General features: G+C 38.5%; 1 protein-coding gene across 14 annotated transcripts in view; it reads left to right on the top strand.

The window, feature by feature from the left end:
* TRPM3 (transient receptor potential cation channel subfamily M member 3) overlaps positions 1-24,261 on the top strand; it is a 927,399-nt gene that overhangs the window by 623,945 nt on the left and 279,193 nt on the right. For all 14 annotated transcript variants that reach the window (XM_068974646.1, XM_068974645.1, XM_068974643.1 and 11 more), the window contains exons 2-4: positions 368-447; positions 1,786-1,990; positions 20,562-20,775. In XM_068974646.1, coding sequence (XP_068830747.1) covers positions 368-447; positions 1,786-1,990; positions 20,562-20,775 — 499 coding nt within the window. The remainder of the gene's footprint in view (positions 1-367; positions 448-1,785; positions 1,991-20,561; positions 20,776-24,261) is intronic.

Genomic DNA, 24,261 nt, shown 5'->3' with positions numbered 1-24,261 from the left:
CCATGAAAACTTTATGATTATTTAGGTATATTTCTTCCTTCCACTAATACTTGTTATCTAAAGGGTTACTGCTCTATAACTTTCATTTTCTCTGTAAATAGCATTATTTTTCTGTTCTTCGGAAGTCATTATGAACCTGAGCATTTTTTATTATGGTCATTTTCCTTTAACTCTCATATTATTACGTTAAAAATCTAATCAGCAGATTCTGATAGTAAGGGATTTTGTTATATACAGCATTTATGTGTGAAGTAAACAATTTCAATTCAGTTTATGAGATATTAGTCTGTTAAGTGTTTATGGAATTTTGCTTTCTAGTCAAAAATACTTAAAGGCTGTATTCCCCTTTCCTCTTCCTTTTTTTCAGGCTCAGAAGTCCTGGATAGAAAGAGCCTTTTATAAAAGAGAATGTGTTCACATCATCCCCAGCACCAAAGACCCCCATAGGTAAGCTTGCTGTCTTTATAATGTAGCAAGAACTTGAAGTAGCAGTTATGGGAATAAAACTATGATAGCAGTCACTATCCATTGCAAGAGATTTCATTGTTACTGAACATCTTTGAAACAATCTTATATATACACACCATGTAATATGGCATGCCTGTAGTTAATTCTTTAAGAGCCTGTACAAAATAACAGGTACACCCTCAGGAAGGGAGTTCATCATTGTAAGAATGGATTATATATATATATTTATCAGTTCAGTGCAGTTCAGTTCAGTTCAGTCTCTCGTATATATATATTTATTTATTTATATTTACTGTGGTTTCCCTTTCCAGCATTTCATCAAAATGGGTAGTTTTTACCAACATGCTCAGCTACAGCGAAAAAAAGAGACTTTTTTTTTTTAAAGAGACTTTTAAATGAGATACTCCTAGCAGATTACTGATTAGACTGCAGGCCTTCAGATTTCTATTCAAGAACATTTTTAAAATTCTACTTACTTCCTGATGATCAAAAGTATAGAAAGTGTGAAGCATTTGGGATAAAGTAATATATGCGTATCTGGAAGTGCCTTTATGAAAAGACAATATAATGAAGTAGTTTAAAATATAAACTCTGGAATCATATAAACCAGCTTTTCAACCTTGAATACCTTTAAAACTATAATACTGTACCCATACCGTGAATGTCACACTGTTTGTATTTAATAAATGGTAACTACATATCAGTATTATTGCTAATAGTCATAGTTGTGCTAGTAGTTAAGTACAAGCAACGTTTTCATGATATAAGGAACAAATTTTGTTTTCAGATATCTTGTGAATATTTTTTTCTTGTTTCTTCAAGAAAACTTAAGTTGCAAATTTTTATTCTCAGAATTGGATGTTTGACAATGAGTGTCAATTGGGAAAAGACAGGTTCTTACTCACATATGATTGAGAGTCCTTATTTAAATGTGCCTGTTAAAATTCTCCCCTTAAAGCTGCTCAGTGGCCTTTGTGCAAGATTTAATAGATGGGAGGAGTGAGAAGGAGAAAAATCTACAGGGCTTTCGTTATTAGGTTCCAGTCCTGAAGAATATGGCTGCTGTGAAAGGGGGCTGGTTCAGAAAGACGGGAGGCACATTACAGCTAGAGCAAAATGAGGAAGGGCCAGAGAAGTGTATTAATTTGTCACGTAAATCCTGAGTTCACCATTTGTCAGGTATGCTGCATATGGTTTCCACCTGAAAACTGACTTGCTGGCTTGCTACAGTTTGTAGATTTCTCCAGCAGATTGCCTTAAGTGTATATTCCAGTTGTCACTAATACAAGGGGTTCACTTTGACCTCTTACATTATAGGTGTTGCTGTGGGCGTCTAATAGGCCAGCATGTTGGCCTCACTCCCAGTATCTCGGTTCTTCAGAATGAGAAAAACGAAAGTCGCCTCTCTCGAAATGACATCCAGTCTGAGAAGTGGTCCATCAGCAAGCACACTCAACTCAGCCCTACCGATGCTTTTGGGACCATTGAGTTTCAAGGAGGCGGCCATTCCAACAAAGCCATGGTAATCAGAACACTGTAATTCACTTCTCAAGTTCTCTTTCAAGTCCTTCAGAGGAGTGGCAAAGAGCTGGGAATTTAGTCTTTGGGCTAAATCTCAACTTTGCCAGTTCCTTGCTGGGTGACCAGCTCTAATTATGTTTCTGCTATGCATCTCTGCTCTTCCTTTATCTAATGGGGGAAAGAAGACCTTACTTTCAGGATTTTAATGGCACCCCACTCCAGTACTCTTGCCTGGAAAATCACATGGACGGAGGAGCCTGGTGGGCTGCAGTCCATGGGGTCGCCAAGAGTTGGACACGACTGAGCGACTTCACTTTCACTTTTCACTTTCATGTATTGAAGAAGGAAATAGCAACCCACTCCAGTGTTCTTGCCTGGAGAATCCTAGGGACGGTGGAGCCTGGTGGGCTGCTGTCTATGGGGTCACACAGCGCGACTTAGCAGCAGCAGCAGCAGTATGAGATCAGACCTAGTGACTATTGTTTTTAATAATAATAGCAAGTAGCTTTCTATCATTATTCACTGTTTGTTATTTTATTTTCTGGCTCTCATCTATTGAGACATTTTTCTAACTCCTTTGGTTAAAAAGAAAGAAAAAAATTCTTACCCTTAGGTCTCCATTTCATTCTATTAGTAATTAGCATTTCTCTCAATTTAAGGGAGAAATGATCATCCCAGACTATTTCCTTCCCTGTTCTAACAGAGATCTTGCCCTCCAAATTAAGTGCTTTTTCTTCAATCAGCTGCATTCAATAATATTCTCAACAGAATAGCTCCATATGAAAAGCATTTTTTTTTTTTTGAAAGGAGGCATTCGGAAATACACAAATTTTACTTTTAAGAGTTATCACATCCAAATTTTAACTTTCATCATGGACTCCTCCCTACTTGGCTGACAGATTTTGCCAAGAAAAAAAAATCTACTATGTGTTTTTGGAAGCTCTAGAAACACTATTTTCCAACAAGCTTGCTTCTAACTGTCGAGCGAGACAGTTAGTTAGTTCGTTGAGGGTAAAGCAGTTGGAGGTGACTCTTCTCAGGCATGCCACAGAGATTTCTGAGTTTGGAGAGGAAATTTTGCTTAAAGAAGCATATTGTAAAATGCAGGGGAAGTCAGTTCACACCAGTTACAGTCTATAAATGTGCAATAAAGCCACCTCTTTTATCTATTTCTGCCCCCTCTCTGCTTTCCCCCACCCACTCCTCCTTCATACTGCGGTATTTTCTTCACCAAGAATGACTGACTTAATTCTGAACAATATATTGGAATGGAGGATGCTATGTGCCACCTCCACCAAGACCTGGGAGAACAAAGAAACGGTTAGGTAGTCTTGACCTAGACAGAATCAAGGGATATGGAGATTTGGTAACTTCCTCATCCACTTAAGGGATACATGTTCCCACAAAAGGTCATAAGAGTTACCAGCTCAGCTTAGTCTTCATTCAGAGTATGGGGTCGAACCACATATAGTGTGGATCCTCTGGAACCATGCATTAATTAAAAGCCATGCAAGTTCTCCCTGTAAGAAAAGGGCTGCAGATGATGAAGTGGGTTAGTGGTCAACAGTCATTATACAGCAGTGTACCCAGTGACTGCATAGATGCTTGGATGCTGCCTCTGAGCCCCGGCACAAGCCCAGAGGCACATGGCAAGCGTCCAGCCATTATTTCCTTCATTAACATGCAGTGTCTGTCAAGTATAGAGCATAAATTTGCTCTAAGAAGAGCATTCCTCCAAAGTCATCACCTGGGGAGACTGTAATTACCATGTTGCCACCAGTGCACAAAATGTGTTTAGGGGACTGATTTCAGACAATTTATCGATCACAACAGAAAAGCACCCTGTATTTTCTTCAAATGGTGTTTTTGATCAGAAGTTAATCTCAGTTCAGTTCAGTTTAGTCACTCAGTCATGTGTGACTCCTTGTGACCCCATGGACTGCAGCACACTAGGCTTCGCTGTCCATCACCAACTCCCAGAGCTCACTCAGACTCATGCCTATATAGTTGCTGATGCCATCCAACCATCTCATCCTCCGTCATCCCCTTCTGCATCTGCCCTCAATCCTCCCCAGCTTCAGGGTCTTTTCCAATAAGTCAGTTCTTAATCTCAAGTCCCTGAAATGCAAAAAACAAATGGCTTAGTCACAAATGACTTGTGCTGGTTTTTAAAACTCAGGTCAGTTCTCAGAAGATAAAGTTTTCCACCACTAAAAATTATGAAAGAATGAAGTACTAGTTTGGTAATGAAGAATGTGGGCTCTGAATGCGAACAGTCTATCCCAGACATATCATATATTTACTGTGTGCCACGAGAAACATTAATTAAATTCTCTGATGGTTTAGTCACTCAACTGTGTCCAACTCTTTGCGACTCCAAGGATGGTAGCCCACCAGGCTCTTCTGTCTATGGGATTTCCCAGACAAGAACACTGGAGTGGGTTGCCATTTCTTTCTTGAGGGGATCTTCCCGACCCAGGGATTGAATTGGGTCTCCTGTGTTGCAGGCAGATTCTTTACTGACTGAGCCACCAGGGAATTCTCTGGGCCTCAGTAATTTATTCTGTTATCTAGAAATAATGAAACTGCTATTATAAATGTTATATGAGATGACATCTGTAAGTCATCTGGCATAGTGCCAGGGCGCATTATAGATGTAAAATTAATTTTAACAGCTATTTTTACTACTATTCATTATTATTACTTGCTTCAGGCTCTGAAATTTTTTTGAAATATTTTGATTAATGTTTAGCAGGGCATACATTTGGGTACATATCTTGGCAAATTACTGTAGAAAATCAAACCATACTTTTTTAGTTAAGCCTTTAAAATATTAATAATTCAAGAAGTTCCTATTCTTTTACCTAGTAGTTAAGCCCAGAATGCAAAGCCATATTGCTTTGTTTGTAAGCTGGTCTGTAACTAACTGGTTCATAATCTGGCTCAGTTTATTTAACTTCCCAGTACCTCCGTTTCCTCATCTGCAAAATGAAGATAGTAATTCCTACTATATAAGGCTATAGCAAGAATTAAATGGGTCAATATGCATTAAGTACTTAGAACAGTATCTGATGTTAAAGCTAAATTAGTATTTGCTATGTTATTACTTCCAGCAAACATTCACTTACTTTAGTTACAAGAGGGGCTTTGCAGTCAGTTAAAATAAGATGCATAATCTTCAAGTTTTATAGAACTATATTTATACACTCACTCTCTCTACCTGGTCAGAAAATCTTGGTCAAACCAATTGACTTAGCTGAACCTCAAGATTTGTTATTTACAAAGTGGACATATTGCCTTATGGAATCTTTGCTGGCTTCAGACAGTGAAGAATCTGCCTGCAATGCAGGAGACCTGGGTTCAATCCCTAGGTAGGGAAGATCCCCTGGAAAAGGGAATGGCTACCTATTCCAGTATTCTTGCCTGGAGAATTCCATGGACAGAGGAGCCTGGCAGGCTACAGTCCATGGGGTCGCAGAGTCAGACATAACTGAGCACACACAGTGCTTTTATAGTCAGACATGACTGAGCGACTAACTCTTATAAGGATTAGAAAGAATATAAAATTACCTGGTATACAGCCAGTGCTCAATATATTTATGAAAATCATAGTGATAGGGCAGTGAAGGAGCTACCTTTATTTCCTGGGAATTTAAAGATGTGCTACATATTTCCACCGAAGTTCTAGGCTACATAAGATGGCATTAGTGACAGTCACAGATTGAAGGCTAGCACTGCGAACACCTGCTCATCAGTGACTGGAGACCTGTGACTTACAAACCACCAAATTACACACTTTGACTTCCACATTACATCAACCTCCTACATCTGCTTATTCTAATAAACACAAAATGAACTCTTACCTGGCATCCCCTCCACTTTATTCACTGCAGACCTCAACAATTAGACAGTTACTATGGGTGTGGCATTTGTGCCTCTTATGATGGACAAAGCCAAGATTCCTTCTCAGTTCAGTTCAGTTCAGTCACTCAGTTATGTCCAAATCATTGCGACCCCATGGACTGTAGCAGGCCAGGCCTCCCTGTCCATCACCAACTCCCGGAATTTACTCAAACTAATGTCCATTGAGTCAGTAATGCCATCCAACCATCTTATCCTCTGTTGTCCCCTTCTCCTCCTGCATTCAATCTTTCTCAGCATCAGGGTCTTTTCCAATGAGTCAGTTCTTCACATTGGGTGGCCAAAGTATTAAAGTTTCAGTTTCAGCATCAGTCCTTCCAATGAATATTCAGGACTGATTTCCTTTAGGATGGACTGGTTGGATCTCCTTGCTGTCCAATGGACTCTCAAGAGCCTTCTCCAACACTCAGTTCCAAAGGATCAATTCTCCGCCTCTCAGCTTTCTTTATAGTCCAACTCTCACATTCATACATGACTACTGGAAAAACAATAGCTTTGACTAGATGGACCTTTGTCGGCAAAGTGAAGTCTCTACTTTTTAATATGCTGTCTAGGTTGGTCATAACTTTTCTTCCAAGGAGCAACCGTCTTTTAATTTCATGGCTGCAGTCACCATCAGCAGTGATTTTGGAGCCCAAAAATAAAGTCTCTGTTTCCATTGTTTCCCCATCTTTGTGCCACGAAGTTGATGGAACCAGATGCCATGATCTTAGTTCTCTGAGTGTTGAGCTTTAAGCCAACTTTTTCACTCTCCTCTCTCACTTTCATCAGCAGGCTCTTTAATTCTTCTTCACTTTCTGCCATAAGGGTGGGGTCATCTGCATATCTGAGGTTATTGATATTTCTCCGGGCAATCTTGAGTCCAGCTTGTGCTTCTTCCAGCCCAGCGTTTCTCATGATGTACTCTGCATAGAAGTTAAATAAGCAGAGTGACAATGTACAGCCTTGACTTACTCCTTTCCCGATTTGGAGCCAGTCTGTTGTTCCATGTCCATTTCAACTGTTGCTTCTTGACCTCCATACAGATTTCTCAGGAGGCAGGTCAGGTGGTCTGGTATTCCCATCTCTTTCAGAATTTTCCACAGTTTATTGTGATCCACACAGTCAAGGCTTTGGCATAGTCAATAAAGCAGAAATAGATGTTTTTCTGGAACTCTCTTGCTTTTTCGATGATCCAGGGGATATTGGCAATTTGCTCTCTGGTTCCTCTGCCTTTTCTGAAACCAGCTTGAACATCTGGAAGTTCTTCACGGTTCATGTACTGTTGAAGCCTGGCTTGGAGAATTTTGAGCATTACTTTGCTAGCATGTGAGATGAGTGCAATTGTGCAGTAGTTTGAACATTCTTTGGCATTGCCTTTCTTTGGGATTGGAATGAAAACTAACTTTTTCCAGTCCTGTGGCCACCGCTGAGTTTTCCAAATTTGCTTACATGTTGAGTGCAGCACTTTCACAGCATCATCTTTTAGGATTTGAAATAGCTCAACTGGAATTCTATCCCTTCCACTAGCTTTGTTCGTAGTGGTGCATCCTAAGGCCCACTTGACTTCTCCTTTGAGGATGTCTGGCTCTAGGTGAGTGATCACACCATCATGATTATCTGGGTCATGAAGATCTTTTTGTATAGTTCTTCTGTGTATTCTTGCCACCTCTTCTTAATATCTTCTGCTTCTGTTAGGTCCATACTATTTCTGTCCTTTGTTGAGCCCATCTTTGCATGAAATGTTCCCTTGATGTCTCTAATTTTCTTGAAGAGAGCTCTAGTTTTTCCCATTCTGTTGTTTTCCTCTATCTCTTTGCACTGATGACTGAGGAAGGCTTTCTTATTTCTCCTTGCTATTCTTTGGAACTCTGCATTCAGATGGGTATATATTTCCTTTTCTCCCTTGCCTTTCTCTTCTCTTCTTTTCTCAGTTATTTGTAAGGCCTTCTCAGACATCCATTTTGTCTTTTTGCATTTCTTTTTCTTGGGGATGGTCTTGATCCCTGTCTCCTGTACAATGTCACGCACCTCCGTCCATAGTTCTTCAGGCACTCTGTCCATCAGATCTAATCCCTTGAATCTACTTGTCACTTCCACTGTATAATTGTAAGGTATTTGATTTGGGTCATACCTAAATGGTCTAGTGATTTTCCCTACTTCAATTTAAGTCTGAATTTGGCAATAAGGATTCCTTCTCATCATACAGTTTTTCTTCTACCTAAAAATTCTCCCCTCCTGAAGAGTTTTTAGTGAATCTAAAATTTCTAAGAACCCTGGAGATTGATACTCCAAATATATTTACTAGAACATGTATCCTTCAAACTATTAATCAAAATACTTTTGCAATGATTTTCAGGGTCTATAAAAAATAATGAATTTGTTATTCAACTAAAATTGATTAAACATCTAAATACTTGCCCAGTGCTGTGCCAAGTATTTATATTTATTTATATATTTCATGTTTATGACATTAGTATTATTTTTCCTATATGACAAAATGACATTTTAAAGCACAGAAATGTAAATAATTTGCCCCATGCCACACAGCTAATATACGATATGTGTATAATGTAATACTTAGAATTGAAGAAAAACTTCAAGAGGCAGCTAGATCTTTCACTCTGTTCCAGGAGAGTGAACACATAAGGACATTGAACTTTGACAGTTCTCCCCATGGGCTCACATAGTTCTATCGAATTCAGAGTTGTCTCTTGGCAGTCGGGTTAGGCAAGGTCAGCTACATGATTTGTGGGACCCAGTATAAAATGAAAGTGAAGGCATTCAGCAGGGATAAGGAAATCAGTACTCCTTCCCCATGAATGACAGCCCCAACCCTCAGTGGATGGGAAACCAACAATGGATTGCCATCTCCTCCCTGGGAATTGCTCAGTATCTATGTGAGGGTGAGACTTCCCACGAAGTTGTTCACAAAACCCACCAAAGTACAGCCAGCCCGAGGCAGGGATAGCTACATCTTTACCTTGGCCTGAAATACTACAGACCACATGCCCCACCTTGCCCTTGCCCTTGCCTTGAATTATTCTGGTTCTCCTGTCTGGAAAAAGGGATGGAGTTATCCACAGGGCAGATGACCTGTTTTATCAGGCAGGACAGTCATTTCTTGCTACCCTGTGCCTTCTTTAATGGGCTTTCCAGGTGGCTCAATGGTAAAGAGTCTGCCTGAGAATGCAGGAGATGCAGGAGGCACAAGTTTAATCCCTGGGTCCAAAAGATCCCCTGGAGAAGGGAATGGCAATCCACTCCATTATTCTTGCCTGGGAAATCCCATGGACAGAGGAGCCTGGCGGGCTACAGTCCACGGGGTCCCAAAGAGTCAGAAAAGACTGACTGACTGAGCACACAGACATGTGCCTTCTTTACCACTTGTTCTCTCCAGCAAACTGACATGCAGTTTGTCAAAGGGAAAAATCAGCACCTACTGTCTAAGAGTGCCAATCCTCAGATGTGGGAGGCATGGTTAAATTATTTACCAAGATTGAAGTGAAACAGGCCAACTAACTTAATATGTCTCTGGTCCCCTTCTCCTAACAACAATGTTTGAAAGTTGAAATGATTGTTAACAAAGTGGTCAAAAAATTCTAGAGGGCAGGTTAACTTTGACCTTCATTATTAAAAAAAATAAGTAAATAAGGTATAATGTTAACTTTTCCCCTCAAGACAACCCAAATTGACGCACTTGGGTCAAAATGCCAATGTGGTCTGGACACAGCACGAGGCAGAAGGTGCCATAGTTTGGTGGAAGATTCAGTTGAAGTAAAGGGACTCATTATTAAAATGTAGTGGGCTATATGAGAACCACATCTCACATTTGTATCTGTGTCACTACATAGATAGCACACCGTGATGTCACGGAACTTTGATCACCAAAGACAATGAGAGGTCAATGCAGTGGTTCTCTACTTGGAGGCTCAGAATAACCTGTGGGGCCACTACCAATGCCCATGCCCAGAATCATTCCCAGAGGTCTGGGGCAGAACCTGGACATCCAAAGTGTTTTAAAAGTTAGCTCAGTTATTCTACTGTTCAGCCAACCTTAAAAATACTAAATCATACCAATCTCTTTACCTATTTTACAGATAGACAACTCAAGCCCAAAGAAGTTAAATTATTTTCTGAGAGTCACCCAGTTATTTGACAAAGCTAGTTTTTGAACTCAAGATCCTTAGGATTCTCCATCAAATCTTTTTCTTCTCTGTCTTGTATGCCTGGTACAGACTATAGTAGATGTTTTGAAAAGAAGCTAGTTACTATATGTTTCTAGTTCCTTTCTATGAAGAAATGAAGTGAAAGTCACTCAGTCATGTCCAACTCTTTGAGACCTCATGGACTATACAGTCCATGGAATTCTCCAGGCAAGAATACTGGAGTGGGTAGCCCTTCCCTTCTGCAGGGGATCTTCCCAACCCAGGGATCAAACCCAGGTCTCCTGCATTGCAGGTGGATTCTTTACCACCTGAATCTCAAGGTAAGCCCAGTTCCTTTCTAAGGGTTTTGAAAATGTTTTAGTAGAATTATAAGATCACTAGTATTTGTTGAGGTTAATTGAACTCAAAAGCTGTGAGCACAAAGAGTTCTTCATAAAATTATATCCTAGGTTAATGGAACTATTATCCAAGACCTTCCCAGTACTTTTGCTGTTCTGTCCCTAATTCTCAGGCTTGACAAAGCCCAGTGAAACAGCAGTGAGACCAGCATCTCTCTTACTTTATGGAGAGAGAAACTGTGGCACAGAAAGAAGTCTTGTGCAAAGCTAACAGTGAATGAAGGAGTTGCATTCCTCTCTTCTTTACAGCAAGCCACATCCTACCAAACTGCATGCCCCAAACATCCATTCCTGGGGATTAAATGACCTCGCAGTTCACTCAGATGCCTCATGAAATCAGAACTCGGGGACAAAAGAAGGTTCTAAGATACTGAAGCCCTGGTTTAGGCATTTTCTTACTAGACTAGGTTCCAGGCAACTTTTTAAAACTGATGTAGCAATAATAAGATGGTCTGACAGCAGATGTTGGGTCCTTTCTCTAAGACTCTTCATATCTGGGGCTGAGGCTATTAAATTATTTAGAGAAGGAAGCATGCTGGACTTAATTAGAATCTTATTTGCTTACTAATCATCTCTTCCAAGTAATGCTGAGCTGACTTAGGGACCAGGTAAGTATAACCTAATTAAGGACTTGTATTTAAACTTCTCAAGTCACCTACATAATTCTCTTCATGTTTTCCCTTGGTATTCACTCTGCTTATTAGATCAAGTTGAGCCCCTTATTACAGTTTTCATATAATTTAGAGAATTATTCCTATGCCTCATTTCACACTTAGAGCTCTAAGTATTGAGTCAGCCAGGATGCAATCTTTCTATTCTGAGCATTAAGGTGAGGGTGTGAGAGGGAATAGGTGAGACTGAGGAGATATAATACTCCGTGTGTGTCTGGGGAAGGGCATGCTGTCAGCAGCATGACATCTACAATCTTATACTCTTAAAATGCTTTAGGATTAAATCTTCTTGTCTTAAAATTGTCTTTCTTTGCATTATGGAGATTTGAAATGAGAATCATCGATTGACATGCACAAAATATATTAAATAAATCCCAGTACAAAACAAAATGCCTCATCACTGGACTATAGCTAACTAAGCAGCTTTGTACAGCATGGTGTAGTTTTTGAGGGGTTTTGCAATTGCTCTGTTGCTTTCCATATTCCACCTTGAAATTTCTAGACTATTGAGATTATTGGCAGTACCTTTGAAAAACCTTTCAGAAACTGGGAATAAAGTTAGAATGTATCATTTAAACTTCTGATCTTAATCATAGGCCTATACAGAAGTAAGAACTAACCTTCCTCAAGAAACCCATCTTGCTCTAGAAAATTTTACACAAAAGCAATTCTGGCAGAAAATTTGCAGAGTACTCCCCTGCAACTGGGTGATATGCTCAGTGAAGTTTTATATTCTTTCTAAACCTTTAGTTTTGGCTTATCAGCATCAATCACCTGGAGCACCTGTTATCTAATATTGAAGAATCCTGAAAGCAATATAGAATAAATTACAATGGCATTTTAACTCCCAAAATTTTGTGAGTCAATCAAACAAAAACTCCTATAACAGTGACACCTCACATTTGCATTCCAAATATTTTCTTTCTAGGGATCTTTCTTTCTAGTGGTTCAACTCGCACATTAAACCGCTATAAGCATTAAACACTTGGTGCAAAACCAAAGGCTCCATGGACTTGGAAAGCTGATATCAGCAAAATTGTCTCAGGAGTCTGATGCAACATATTCTCCCTGGCCACAACTTTAATTAAAACTACTCATTTAAAATAGGGCTACAGAGAATTAGAAAATGAAAAGATGCTTGTCACAGTTCTCAATAGAAGGAAAATGGGGCAAATTTCCCACTACATGCTCAGAAGAAAGGCATTAAAAATACTGTTAAAATAGGTTTAGCTGTAGTAGTTCCATTACTCAGAGAAAGTACTACTGAAATATACCAATTGATTATTTCTCAGAATTGAAGATGGTTGCTCAGTGAGGGTTAGAAAGATTTGCCATTTACCGTTTCCTAAAGTGTAACCAGTTTTATTGTCCTGTAGTTATTTTACCTCTTCATTTAAAAGCTGGGCAAAATGATGTGAGTAAAACTTTAGTTTAAAACCAGAGGCAAATTACTCCACAATGGGTCAAGTTCAGAATTCTAAAGAAAATTATTATTATTTCTAATTAAACAGCCCCAGCCTATTCTAAGTAGTGATGGCTGCTTCTCCACTCAGCCTTCACCACCCTCAGTGTTTTGAAGAGAAGAATACTGTCTGATCTGTGGCACCTCTGTGACTTCCCTCTCAGTTTAATGCAGTGAAGCCGTAGTAAAGTTGAGTTCTGCTTTGACAAGTGAATAGTTATCGTTTCTAGTGATGGAGCAGGTTAGAGTGCCTTTAGGAAAAACTGCAGTGAAATCACCTGCTAAACAAACAAACCAAAAAACCTTAACAACTGGAAAAAGCAAAAACTCAAAAATTTTAGTTACCCAAATTTTTAGTTACCTCTGCCACTCAAACAAAACAAAAACTCAAATTTGCCACTATAGACTTACTTACAAAATTTCATTTGTCAGTTTGTGGTTTGGAATTCAAAGTATTCTTGTGAAAATCATGCTTGTATGCATTGGCCCCCAAAGCACCTAGGAAGAGATCAAATCGTACAATTTAAGATAGAACTTCTGTTTTGCATAGTGCTTTCTTTAGATGCTCTTCTTAAAATCTCATTAGCTCATCACACAGGCTGTCTCCTGTCAGGCAGGGACACTAATGATGTTAGTACTGGTGTAGATAACTCATTTGAGCTCAATTTATTTCTAGAAATTAAAATTAGGGAACTAAAGGCATGAAGGAGAAGGATAGGATTGGTGGCTGCAGATATAGGTAGCAGTTTCCCTCTGGATAGGTACTTTTTATAACTTGTACCAGTCACTCCCCAGATAACTTACAAAGGGCTACCTTGAAAAGTACATTAAAGAGCTAAAGGCAACTTATGTAGGTCGTGTGGTGCAAAAGTCATTTGTGAGTGCCTGTAGTCTAATTTCCATCTGTTGGTTTTCCTTCCAGGTCTTTCCCGCAATTTACTCTTTAGTGTTCTGTGTGGTGTTCAAGATTACCCTCATTTCACAAGAGAGGGTCTCAAACTGATCAGATGACTTACAGTGCAGTATCTGATGCTTGAATGTGTTGCTGCACATGATTGTGCTTAGTCACTCGGTTGTGTCCGACTCTTGGTGACCCCATGGACTGTAGCCCCCCGGGCTCTTTTGTCCATAGGGATTCTCCAGACAAGAATACTGGAGTGGTTTGCCATGCCTTGTCCAGGGAAACCTGTAAATGGGAGCATGCATCACTGCATCAGAGTACTGCCTAGGTCACAGAATTTAGTATACATGTTAGGAAGATTTCTGGTTATTTGTAAGGTGACCCCTTAGCAATTAATGACTTCACAAGTAGACAGTCAAAATTGCTTACCTTGATAACCAAAATAGCTCCTAATTTCTAATCACATTGACCATTTAGCAGGAATGAATTAATTGCTCTGGGCACAACCATTTATGAACCTGAAGCTGCTGATTTTGGCACAAGAATTAACTGTTATATTATTAATACAGTTCCAAGAGAGGTTACTGAGTAACATGATTTTTATGGGTATAAGAATATAATTTAGAAATTGAAATCTCCAAGTAATCATAAAATGTCCTTTTATCCCTTAGTTTTAATTACCGTGGTATCCCTAACTGTTTCCTTGAGCTGCTAAACAAAAACATGACAAAAGGTAATGGATTGATTCATTTAAATACTTCCATTTTAAAAGATCTTTTATTCTCCAAGAGAAGGACAAAATAAATCTAAAGTAATGGCCAACATTAAAGGGACAGGGACACCTAGTATTTGTGTTATTTATCAGCGTCTAGATAATCAGGGGTGGGCTGATAGATAACATAAATAATGTAGTTAATCATGGATTCCATTGTATAAGAATTAGTCCTGGTGAAAAAGAATCAGGTAGTTGGAATTGAGTAGCTTATTAATGACTGCACTTTCCTATTTCTCATGGCCTGAGTAATTTTCCAGTTTTTCCTCCATTCTTCTCTTTGATTTTTATGTAAAATATTGAAGTGTTCTTTCTTGCCTTTGGCCCAGTGATAAACACAAGACACACACCACTTAGAATCTTTGGTCTGGGAAAAAGTTGTAATTCTTCCTACTCATGTGGTCCCTTTTGGGAGCTAGTTAAAAATGCAAAACCTCAAGTCCCACCTCAGACCTATTATATAAGAACCTGAATTTTTGAGGTTCCCCCAGTCCATGGGGTATCGAAGAGTCGGTCACAACCGAGCGACTTCCCTTTCACTTTTCACTTTCATGCATTGGAGAAGGAAATGGCAACCCACTCCAGTGTCTTGCCTGGGGGAGCCTGGTGGGCTGCCGTCTATGGGGTCACACAGAGTCAGACACGACTGAAGTGACTTAGCAGCAGCAGCAAATGTGTTTTGCATATTAAAGTTTGAGGAGCCCAGCTCAACCTAGAGTTTCCACTGTAACAGTAGCTTTAATAATGGATTGGGTGAGTGGTTAACTAGTAGATAACTATTAATAATTCTGATGTCCCAGTCACTTGACTTCCCTGGGTCTCAGTGTCCTCATCCCTAAGGCAGAACTGAAACAGATGATTTCTAGTTTCCATGATTGCTAAGATATTTCCAAACTCCTTTTTATTTCTGAGATTGTAGCTACATCATAGCCAGGAGAGAAAGGATTATCCAAAATCATAGGTCAGGTGACACATGATCCCTCCCCTCAGATATCTTGCAAATGAGGAGATAAAACTGACACATGTAAGAAACGATGGGGAAAATATCTATGTATATTATACTGAGTTTCACTGAGAGTTATACTGTGTCAACATGAGCTTGCATTCTAAGGAAAAGTCAATAAGAACCTTTGAAAGACAAGAATGATTTATGTAGATGAAAGGGGAGAAACTGGGTTTTCCAGGACTTGAGGAATAGCATTAACCAAATACAGAAAAGAGTGGGGGAAATGCCTCTAAATAAGTCCAGTAAGGCCAAATTGTGGAGATCACGACAGGCAGAATGGGAGTTTACATATGATGTAACCCTTTGAATTGAAAAATAGTATTACTAAAAATGTATTGGGGATAGGAGTCGCCTGCTGGTGTCTCATTGAGAACACAGGGTTAGAAAAGCCGTGAGGACTGTTGTCATGACACATACTGACATCCTCGTAAGAGCATTTATTCTTAAAATAGCAACTAAAGCAATAGAGGGACAGGCCTGGTTGAGAGCACGATTTGAAAAATGGGTCATTAGAACTCGCAGACCGCTTGGTTATAGGTAAAGGAAAAGGAGAAGTAAGGGGAGAAAAGGCATTTATTATGTTTCCGAGGTCAACAGTAAGGACCTGGTGTCAGAGAGACCTGGAGTGTGAATTTACACACAGCAAATATGTGTCTGGAACACAAGGGATTTGGTTGTAAATTTAGGGTGTTTTTCTCGGTAGTTAAAATATTGAGAGCCAGGCGAAATATGGAAAGAGAGCTTATGAACAAAAGGACCTTACACAGGCCTTCCTTTCTTCCTCTGTAAGATAGAGAGCTAGGGAGAAGGTGATCTGAGGTCATTCATGCATTTCCACTGGAGCACTTATTAACTGGGGAACAAGTGTTTTGTGGTCACAAACAAGCTTTTCTTGGTTTCCTAACTAGGAAAAAGATTAATCTAGTTCAAAAGGAATTTTAAAATATTCACTAAATTGGTAGCTTTCCAGTGATCTGTTCATGTGATCAGTAAATTTGGTTCCTTATTGGTAACTTGTATATATAACATTAGAAGCTCCAAAGCGAATTATTTACCGAGTGAGACTTATTCCTAAAAACATATTTGAGTTATTCTTACTAATTACTGTAAATAATTGAACTCCAGAATGCATTATTTAGGTAGGTTAAGCCTATGAAAATTATTACACAGTCTCTGTAGTAATTTAGTATGGCTGTAGTCTCTCTTCACATTGAGTTAGTAATATAGGTGCGTCTGTTCCCAGATACTCCCTGTGGCTCAGGATATCACATTATTTACATGGCTAAATGAAACATGCAGGTGGGGACACTCAGTGAGGTATCTTGAAGTTCAAAAAGCGATAATCCTAATCATAAGCCTAAAACAACTTTAGGCTTGGAAGGGGCATATAATTTTAGAAGAATCTTTATATGTAAATGTTTTCCTATATTTAGAAGTGTAATTTATATCTCACCTTAGAAGAATATGGATCCTTGTTTTTTTTAAGGAATAAGAGAGTGATGTTGAGATATGAAGTTATTGAATAACTGGAAATGCAGTTTTTTAGCATCTCCCATACAGAACATTCTTGGTTTATATAGTTTTGAAGCCTTCTGAATCTCAGTTCTACTTTATTTGACTAAGTATCCCTTTCTAGAATTAGTCAAAATTATATAAATTTAATCTAGTAAAGCTCCTAAATTATGACTCCTTAGGTAGCATAAATTCAGTGTTTAGGCACAGAAAACATAGTGTCCATTATATAGGTAGCCTTCTTATAAACACTCAATGAGATAACAAATATAACAATAATAATTTTTTAAACTTTTATTTAAGAAACATTTATGTTTGCTTCTACCACTGCAATACCCTCTCTCCAGCCCCAAGGTTCCTATTTCACACATTATAAACTCTAGTTAAATTCTGTTGGTATATGATAAAATTCTATTAATATAATATACTTAGCTAAAATTGCCAACCTTTACTCTTTCCATTATGGAATTAATTTTTGCTGTGTAGATCAAATCAATATAAAATCAGCTTGTTAAATTCTAATACTACTTCTTTATATTTCTCGTATATGTACAATAAATGGTTAACTCTAGCTCTTTGGTATTTCTTGATGATGCAGCTTAATTTATCAAACTACTTTCCTATTTTGTATGTTTTTGCCTCACATTTCAACTAAATATACTTAAAATATACTTTAACAAAAGAATAACATATAATTTTTGAGATATTTATGGTAATGGGATCTCCCAGATCCAAAAAATATTACAATAAATTGTCATGTCCTGGACATGCTTGTATGATTACATGCAAGTCTATTCTTTTTGTTATGCAGCTTCAACATTAATATTTAACAAATTCCAAACTTAATACTTTTCTCTTACAATATGTAGACTTTAGAATACTTTAATTCTCATTATTGCTTCCTAATTTATATTCTATATTATCCAGCACTTTATTCTATCCCTTTCCACCATAACTTAGACACTATTATCACTTTATATTTTACAACTAACGCTTTTTAAAATTTACTGTTTATGCTAATATCTTTATTTACTACTCTTTCTTGTATCCCGGATCATCCATCTGGGGTCATGTAACTTCTGCCTGCTCCATGTATTTTAAAATTTCCTTCAGAGAAGTCTACTAGAGGTAAATACTTGGCTTTAGTAGTCTGAAAATGTCTGTAAAATGATCTTATTTTTGGAAAGATACTTTTTGTTGAATTCTACACTGACAAATTTCTCTTTGCACAATGAAGACACTGTTCTTGCCTCCATTGTTGCTGCTGGAAATAAGCCTTCAGTCTAGTTAGACTGTTTCCTTGTAGGTGATCAGTATTTCTTTTCTAGCTCCTTTTGAATGCTTCTCCCACCCCAACCCTTTGGTCTTCTCTATGACTGATGTATGGATGGGGTTTTCTTTTTAGTTATCCTGCTTCAGATTCATTGAACTTCTTGAATCTGAGAATTGAAATCTTTTAGTAATTCTGAGAAATTCCCTGCCAATATCTCTTCAAGTATTGTTTCTTGCCTGTTATCTCTTTTATTTCTATCTAGAATTCTGATTACCTCCTATAAAATTATCACATTTTCTTCTGTGTTTCTAATTCTCTGGTTTTTCTAGGCTGCATCTGGTTTATTTCTCTGTATCTATAGGATCAGTCCTGGGTGTTCATTGGAAGGACTGATGTCGAAGCTGAAGCTCCAATACTTTGGCCACCTGATGCGAAGAGCTGACTCATTTGAAAAGACCCTGATGCTGGGAAAGATGCAGGGCAGGAGGAGAAGGGGACGACAGAGGAGATGGTTGGATGGCATCACCAACTCAATGGACATGGGTTTGGGTGGACTCTGGGAGTTGGTGATGGACAGGGAGGCCTGGTGTGCTGCAGTTCATGGGATCACAAAGAGTCAGACATGACTGAGTGACTGAACTGAACTGAACTGAACTGACAGTTAGAGTATCTGATCTTATAGTTGCATTTATCCACTGTATTTCTCATTTAAATTTTTACATTTTAGTTTCTAGAAGTTCTGTTTTTTACTCTTTCAAATGGATGTGATCATTTTTTATAATCTTTTTCTTTATTCATATATTCAGCTTTCTCATTTATGTTCTTAATATATTAAATGTAGTCATTTTATATTCTCTGTCAGAGCATTTTACTGTCTTTGAGGATCTTATTCTGCTACCTATTGTGTCTTTTGGTTCTCATTCATGTTGCTTTATCTCCTTATGTAATTTGTAATATTTTTTACAATGAAATGCTTATTTTCCCAAGAGAATTACTTGAGACCTGGATTGATGATGCATTCCTTCACAAATCATTTGCATGTGCCTCTGCCGGTTATCTGGAGCCATTACTCCACTTACGTTAAATACTCTGATGCTTCTCAGACCACACTGAGAATGTAGATGTAAACCAACATCTGTATGAGGGCCCACTTTTGTTTATTAATAACCAGAGGAGAATTTAAAGAGACCCCATGCATAAAGCTGGGGGGTCTCTCCTTATGCCCTCCATACTGCATTAAGTTATTAAAACAGCTGTTCAGGGTCTTCCAGGGTTTAGGAAAAAGCCTCAAGGCCAAAGCTTCCTTTGGTATTCCTTACTTCCTGAGATTCCAGCTTCCACTTTGTTTAGGTATCTGAATATTTCTCTCAATGCCAGCTCAGCAATGCATTGCAAAAGGCTTTTCAGTGCATTTGCCAAGTATTCTAGTTGTTTCCAGATAGAAATGAAATCTTTATATAATGAAACAAAGATTTAAATGAGAATATTTATATAATTTTTTTAAAAGATATAACATGACGGTTGAACAGTCATGTCTGACTCTTTGAGACCCCATGGACTCCTTTGAGATCCTCCAGGCTCCTCTGTCCATGTCATTCTCCAGGCAATGATACTGGAATGGGTAGCCTTTCCCTTCTCGAAAGATGTTCTGGACCCAGGGATAGAACCTGGGTCTCTGGTATTGCAGGCAGATTCTTTACCACCTAAGCCATATGGGAAGCCCATCTAAATGTTTAGTTATATATATATATATTTGTCATTGTATGTATTTATAGAATTTTATTTATATATACTTACAATAACTTTATTTCTAGTCGCATATGTAAATACCTTGATATCTGCTATGCACTCTAATATTTTCAACTATTCTATAAAAATAATTGGCATGACTTTTGTCACTTTTCTTTGAAAGATAAAGCAAACCTTTGGTATGCAGTTAATTTAGGTTTAAGTAAATGTAATCAGCTGTTACCATATTTAAACTTTCTCATTACATTATGTAGAACTGTAGAATTTTTCTAAACCTACCAAAATAATAGGGTCACAGAAACAGTCATATATAGGTCCAGTTATTATAAAGGGATTACTTATATTGAAAATGGTAGCAATATGTGAACTGTTGCACAAATATTAATGTTAAATATAAATATGATTTCCTTTGAGCAAAGAAGGCATCCTGGGGAAAGTTGTGTTTATACTGCATTTTAGAAAGTTAAATAATTTTTTTTTTAATTTTAAAATCTTTAATTCTTACATGAGTTCCCAAACATAATTTTAAAATCTATAGTCATTCAGAATTTCAAGAACACTTGTTAAAAATGGTGAATCTCTTTATCTAATGAAGGTCTTCAGTAAAGCAATTGATTTTCCCCTTAAAAAAAAAAATCTTATTTCTTACAAGACATTTTCTTCAAGTAACTACACATATCATTGCAATCAGTAAAGACAAGCAGCTGCAGCCACCCTGCCCTGCCCGCCTCCCTAATCAACGGTCATTTCTTTTTCTAGTATGTACGAGTATCTTTCGATACAAAACCTGATCTCCTCCTACACCTGATGACCAAGGAATGGCAGTTGGAGCTTCCCAAGCTTCTCATCTCAGTGCATGGGGGCCTGCAGAACTTTGAACTCCAGCCAAAACTCAAGCAAGTCTTTGGCAAAGGTCTCATCAAAGCAGCCATGACGACTGGAGCATGGATATTCACTGGAGGAGTTAACACAGGTAATTGGAAGTGGGACAGAGAAGGACAGCATAAGATCACAAGAATGTCATGACTAAGATCGCTTTCTTCTAAGGGTAAATACATTTGCATATCCTCACCTCATCCCCTGCCCGCGTCCTCAGCTGCTGGTTCTTGCTCCTTTCAGTGCTTCTCACTCCTTCCTCTCCCTAAATGATAACTGTGCTGTCATTTCTCCACCAAGAATTACTTACACTTAAGACACAGACTGGAATACTTGACAATATAGAACTTATAAACATGACTGATGGAATTTGACAGGTTATTTTCAATACCTCAAATTGCCAAATAAGCATCCAATATTTTTTTAAGGAATAACTTTTGCTCTGAATTGGAGATTCCATACCTGTTCTTTAAGTGAGTTTAAGTTTGATGCAAGTAGCTTTAATTTTTGAAAAATGCCTTTCCCATCTAGGATGACAGCACACTCTGGAGTAGTATGTGTTTATCTTTTAAAATATTTCATTGAATCAACTCTGCACCAACAGAACATATCCCACTCTGAAGTCCAAGTAGTTTTTTCTACCTGCCAAATGAGTTTCTATATTGTGATCCAGGGAGGCTGTCAAATCAGTTCTTACAAAGCCACTTAGAGTTAAATGCTTATCTGCAGAACATTATGAATGTGCATTTGATAATGGAATGGATGCCTGTAAATTGTTTTGACATGTTTCCCCAGAGTGAATCAGAAGTGCCAATTGGAAGAGACAGGTATTGCTGCAGTAAGTTAATTCAGACTTGTTTTAAGACTCAAAGTCTGCCCATGTGGACACATTTGAAGTTAATGGGACATTCTGAACATAACCATGGACCAACTAGTTTTAAATGAAAATGTTATCTCAGTGTTGTTTAGTCATTGGTTTGTAGTTTAGATCAGGGTCCCCAGTCCCTGGGCCGTGGATCACCCGTTAGGAATCAGGCCGCACAGCAAGAGGTGAGCAGCAGGCAAGCTTCATCTGTGACTCCCCATCACTCCCCATCACTTGCATTGCTGCCTGCACCATCTCTCTCTCCCCAACCCCACCCCTGTCCGTGGAAAAATTGTCTTCCGCAAAATCTGTCTCTGGTGCCAAAAAGGTTGGGGACCGCTGGTTTAGATGATGTTTAAGTGAGACCCGCACTCAGAATTCTTCCCCATATCTAGAATTTGTGAACATTCAGCCCACAACAACATAGGTGCATTTCTGCTGTGAATGCTGCAAATTGCCTGTGCCTATCATTGTCATGTGAAACCCTGACTCAGTCTGTAAACTGAGATGATCTTAGAATGACCTGCCCAGCCAGCTGTTTATTTTATGGTGATCAAATAGCTACAGAACAGTTTTCTTTCTTGGCTGTTCAGGTTTTAAGCTCCAACTTCCACTCACAGTTTAACAGGCATCATTTGGCTATGATTATTCAGTCTTTTGCTTTCCTGACATAACCGGCAACTCCTATGGAGAGCAACTCAAAAGTTTCTAAAAGAAATTCTTACTAGGGAATTCCCTAGTGTCTGGTGGTTAGGACTCAGCACTCTCACTGCCAGGGGCCCAGGTTTGATCTCTGGTCAGGGAACTAAGATTCCAGTAAGTAGTATGGCACAGCCCCGGTTCCCACCCAGCCCCCCAAAAAAAAGAAAAGGAAAGAAGTATGTATCTTCTGTTTGCAGGCACTTGGGACATTGTATATTGTTTTTCTTCTTTTGTGAAAAGCATCTAATATCAAAAGGAGAATTTATAGCATAAATATTGTAAACCAAAGAGTTCACCTCTACCTCTCTCCAGGCATAGTGTTCAGTCCAGGACTCAAAGTGAGGTTCTAATGGTGGCACACTCAGCTTGAGTAAGAGGTGATAATGGAATTGTGGCAGATGGAGGGAGGGGTACCATGAAGTTAGCTTTCTTGTCCAGAACTGGACCCCAAAGGAGTTTTGCACATAAATAGGAAAAAAATTTCAGAGAAGGCAATGGCAACCCACTCCAGTACTCTTGCCTGGAAAACCCCATGGGCAGAGGAGCCTGGTAGGCTGCAGTCCATGGGGTCGCTACGAGTCGGACACAGCTGAGCGACTTCACTTTCACTTTTCATTTTCATGCATTGGAGAAGGAAATGGCAACCCACTCCAGTGTTCTTACCTGGAGAATCCCAGGGACAGGGGAGCCTGGTGGGCTGCTGTCTATGGGGTCACACAGAGTCGGACACAACTGAAGCAACTTAGCAGCAGTAGCAGCAGGAAAAAAATTTAACACTAATGTTGATAGCTTTGCCTTGTATTTGTTTTTCTTTATCAATACTCTATTTTAGAAGACCCATAGATGGATGAGTAAGAAAAATTGATGCTCTTCTCAACACTCCCAGCACAACTGAACGTGGATTAGTGGCTATTTACACTACCCTGTTGTTTGATTTTTTAAGGGCGGCTCTTTCTGTTTGATGTTATGAATACTGCAGAATCGGGTTGTTCACACATGTCTGTTGTCTCCTGTGGTTAAACTGCCTGGTGTGTTTTGTGTGCTTAGTTCAGTGACCAGTTCCCGGGCCCTCACTCTGTGCTGGCACCTGAAGCTCCTGCAGACAGTGAGACACGTATCTCCAACCTTCTCCTCAAAGAGTTTACTCTGAGCAGAGACATTCTTTCTCACATGTGATTATGAACCACCAAAGAATATGTTCAGTGACATACTGAACTATTCAAAATACACCAACTGCAACTCTGTTCAAATGGAGAAGAAATCAAACCCAACTTAACTTTCATGTAGGAGATGGCACTAGGTATGAGTTTTCCTTGAAGAATGCGTGCTGTTTTCCTTAAACAATAAGTGGAAACATCTCTTCTTAGAAAATATATTTCATATCTTCTATAAAAATGGTCACCTGAGAGGGAAGTTAAAAGATTAGAAATTACGTCTTCTCCAAATAGTTTATTAAAAAGTAAATGTACGTTTCCTACCATCTTGTAAACTAGATTTTCTCACTCTTAACTATGATGAGAAAGGTTGTGGTGATGGGAAGGCCGTTAGGACAGAGAGGAAAACAATTAGAATGATGTCTAAAAAGACATATTCATGTATTTTTAACATAAATTTTCCATAGACTATGTCAACCTTTTCTTTACAAGCAGAGTGTCCACGTTATGTCTCTGTATATAAGAAGGTGAAATCAAGATTAACAAGCAGAGTCTCCACATTATGTCTCTGTATATAAGAAGGTGAAATCAAGATTAACAAAATCCAAGTTAAGCAATTACTCTATTTGATGACCCTAATTCATATACAAACTTTGGTACAGATTTAATATATTATAGATGATGCTTTTTATAGGATATAGTCATGCTGTTAGTTCTTAGTTATGTTAATACATCATTATGCTTATAAGAAAAAGATTCTCTAAGTATAAAGTATTTTTCTTTTCACAGATACTGTATTCTTTTTTTTTTCATTAGAGATAAAATAAGGAATTCATTGCTAGAGTTCATCTGTAAGTCCAGG

Source organism: Capricornis sumatraensis, chromosome 6 (assembly GCF_032405125.1).
Source record: "Capricornis sumatraensis isolate serow.1 chromosome 6, serow.2, whole genome shotgun sequence".
Classification (NCBI taxonomy): Eukaryota; Metazoa; Chordata; class Mammalia; order Artiodactyla; family Bovidae; genus Capricornis; species Capricornis sumatraensis.
This window is presented reverse-complemented; position numbering and strand designations above follow the sequence as displayed.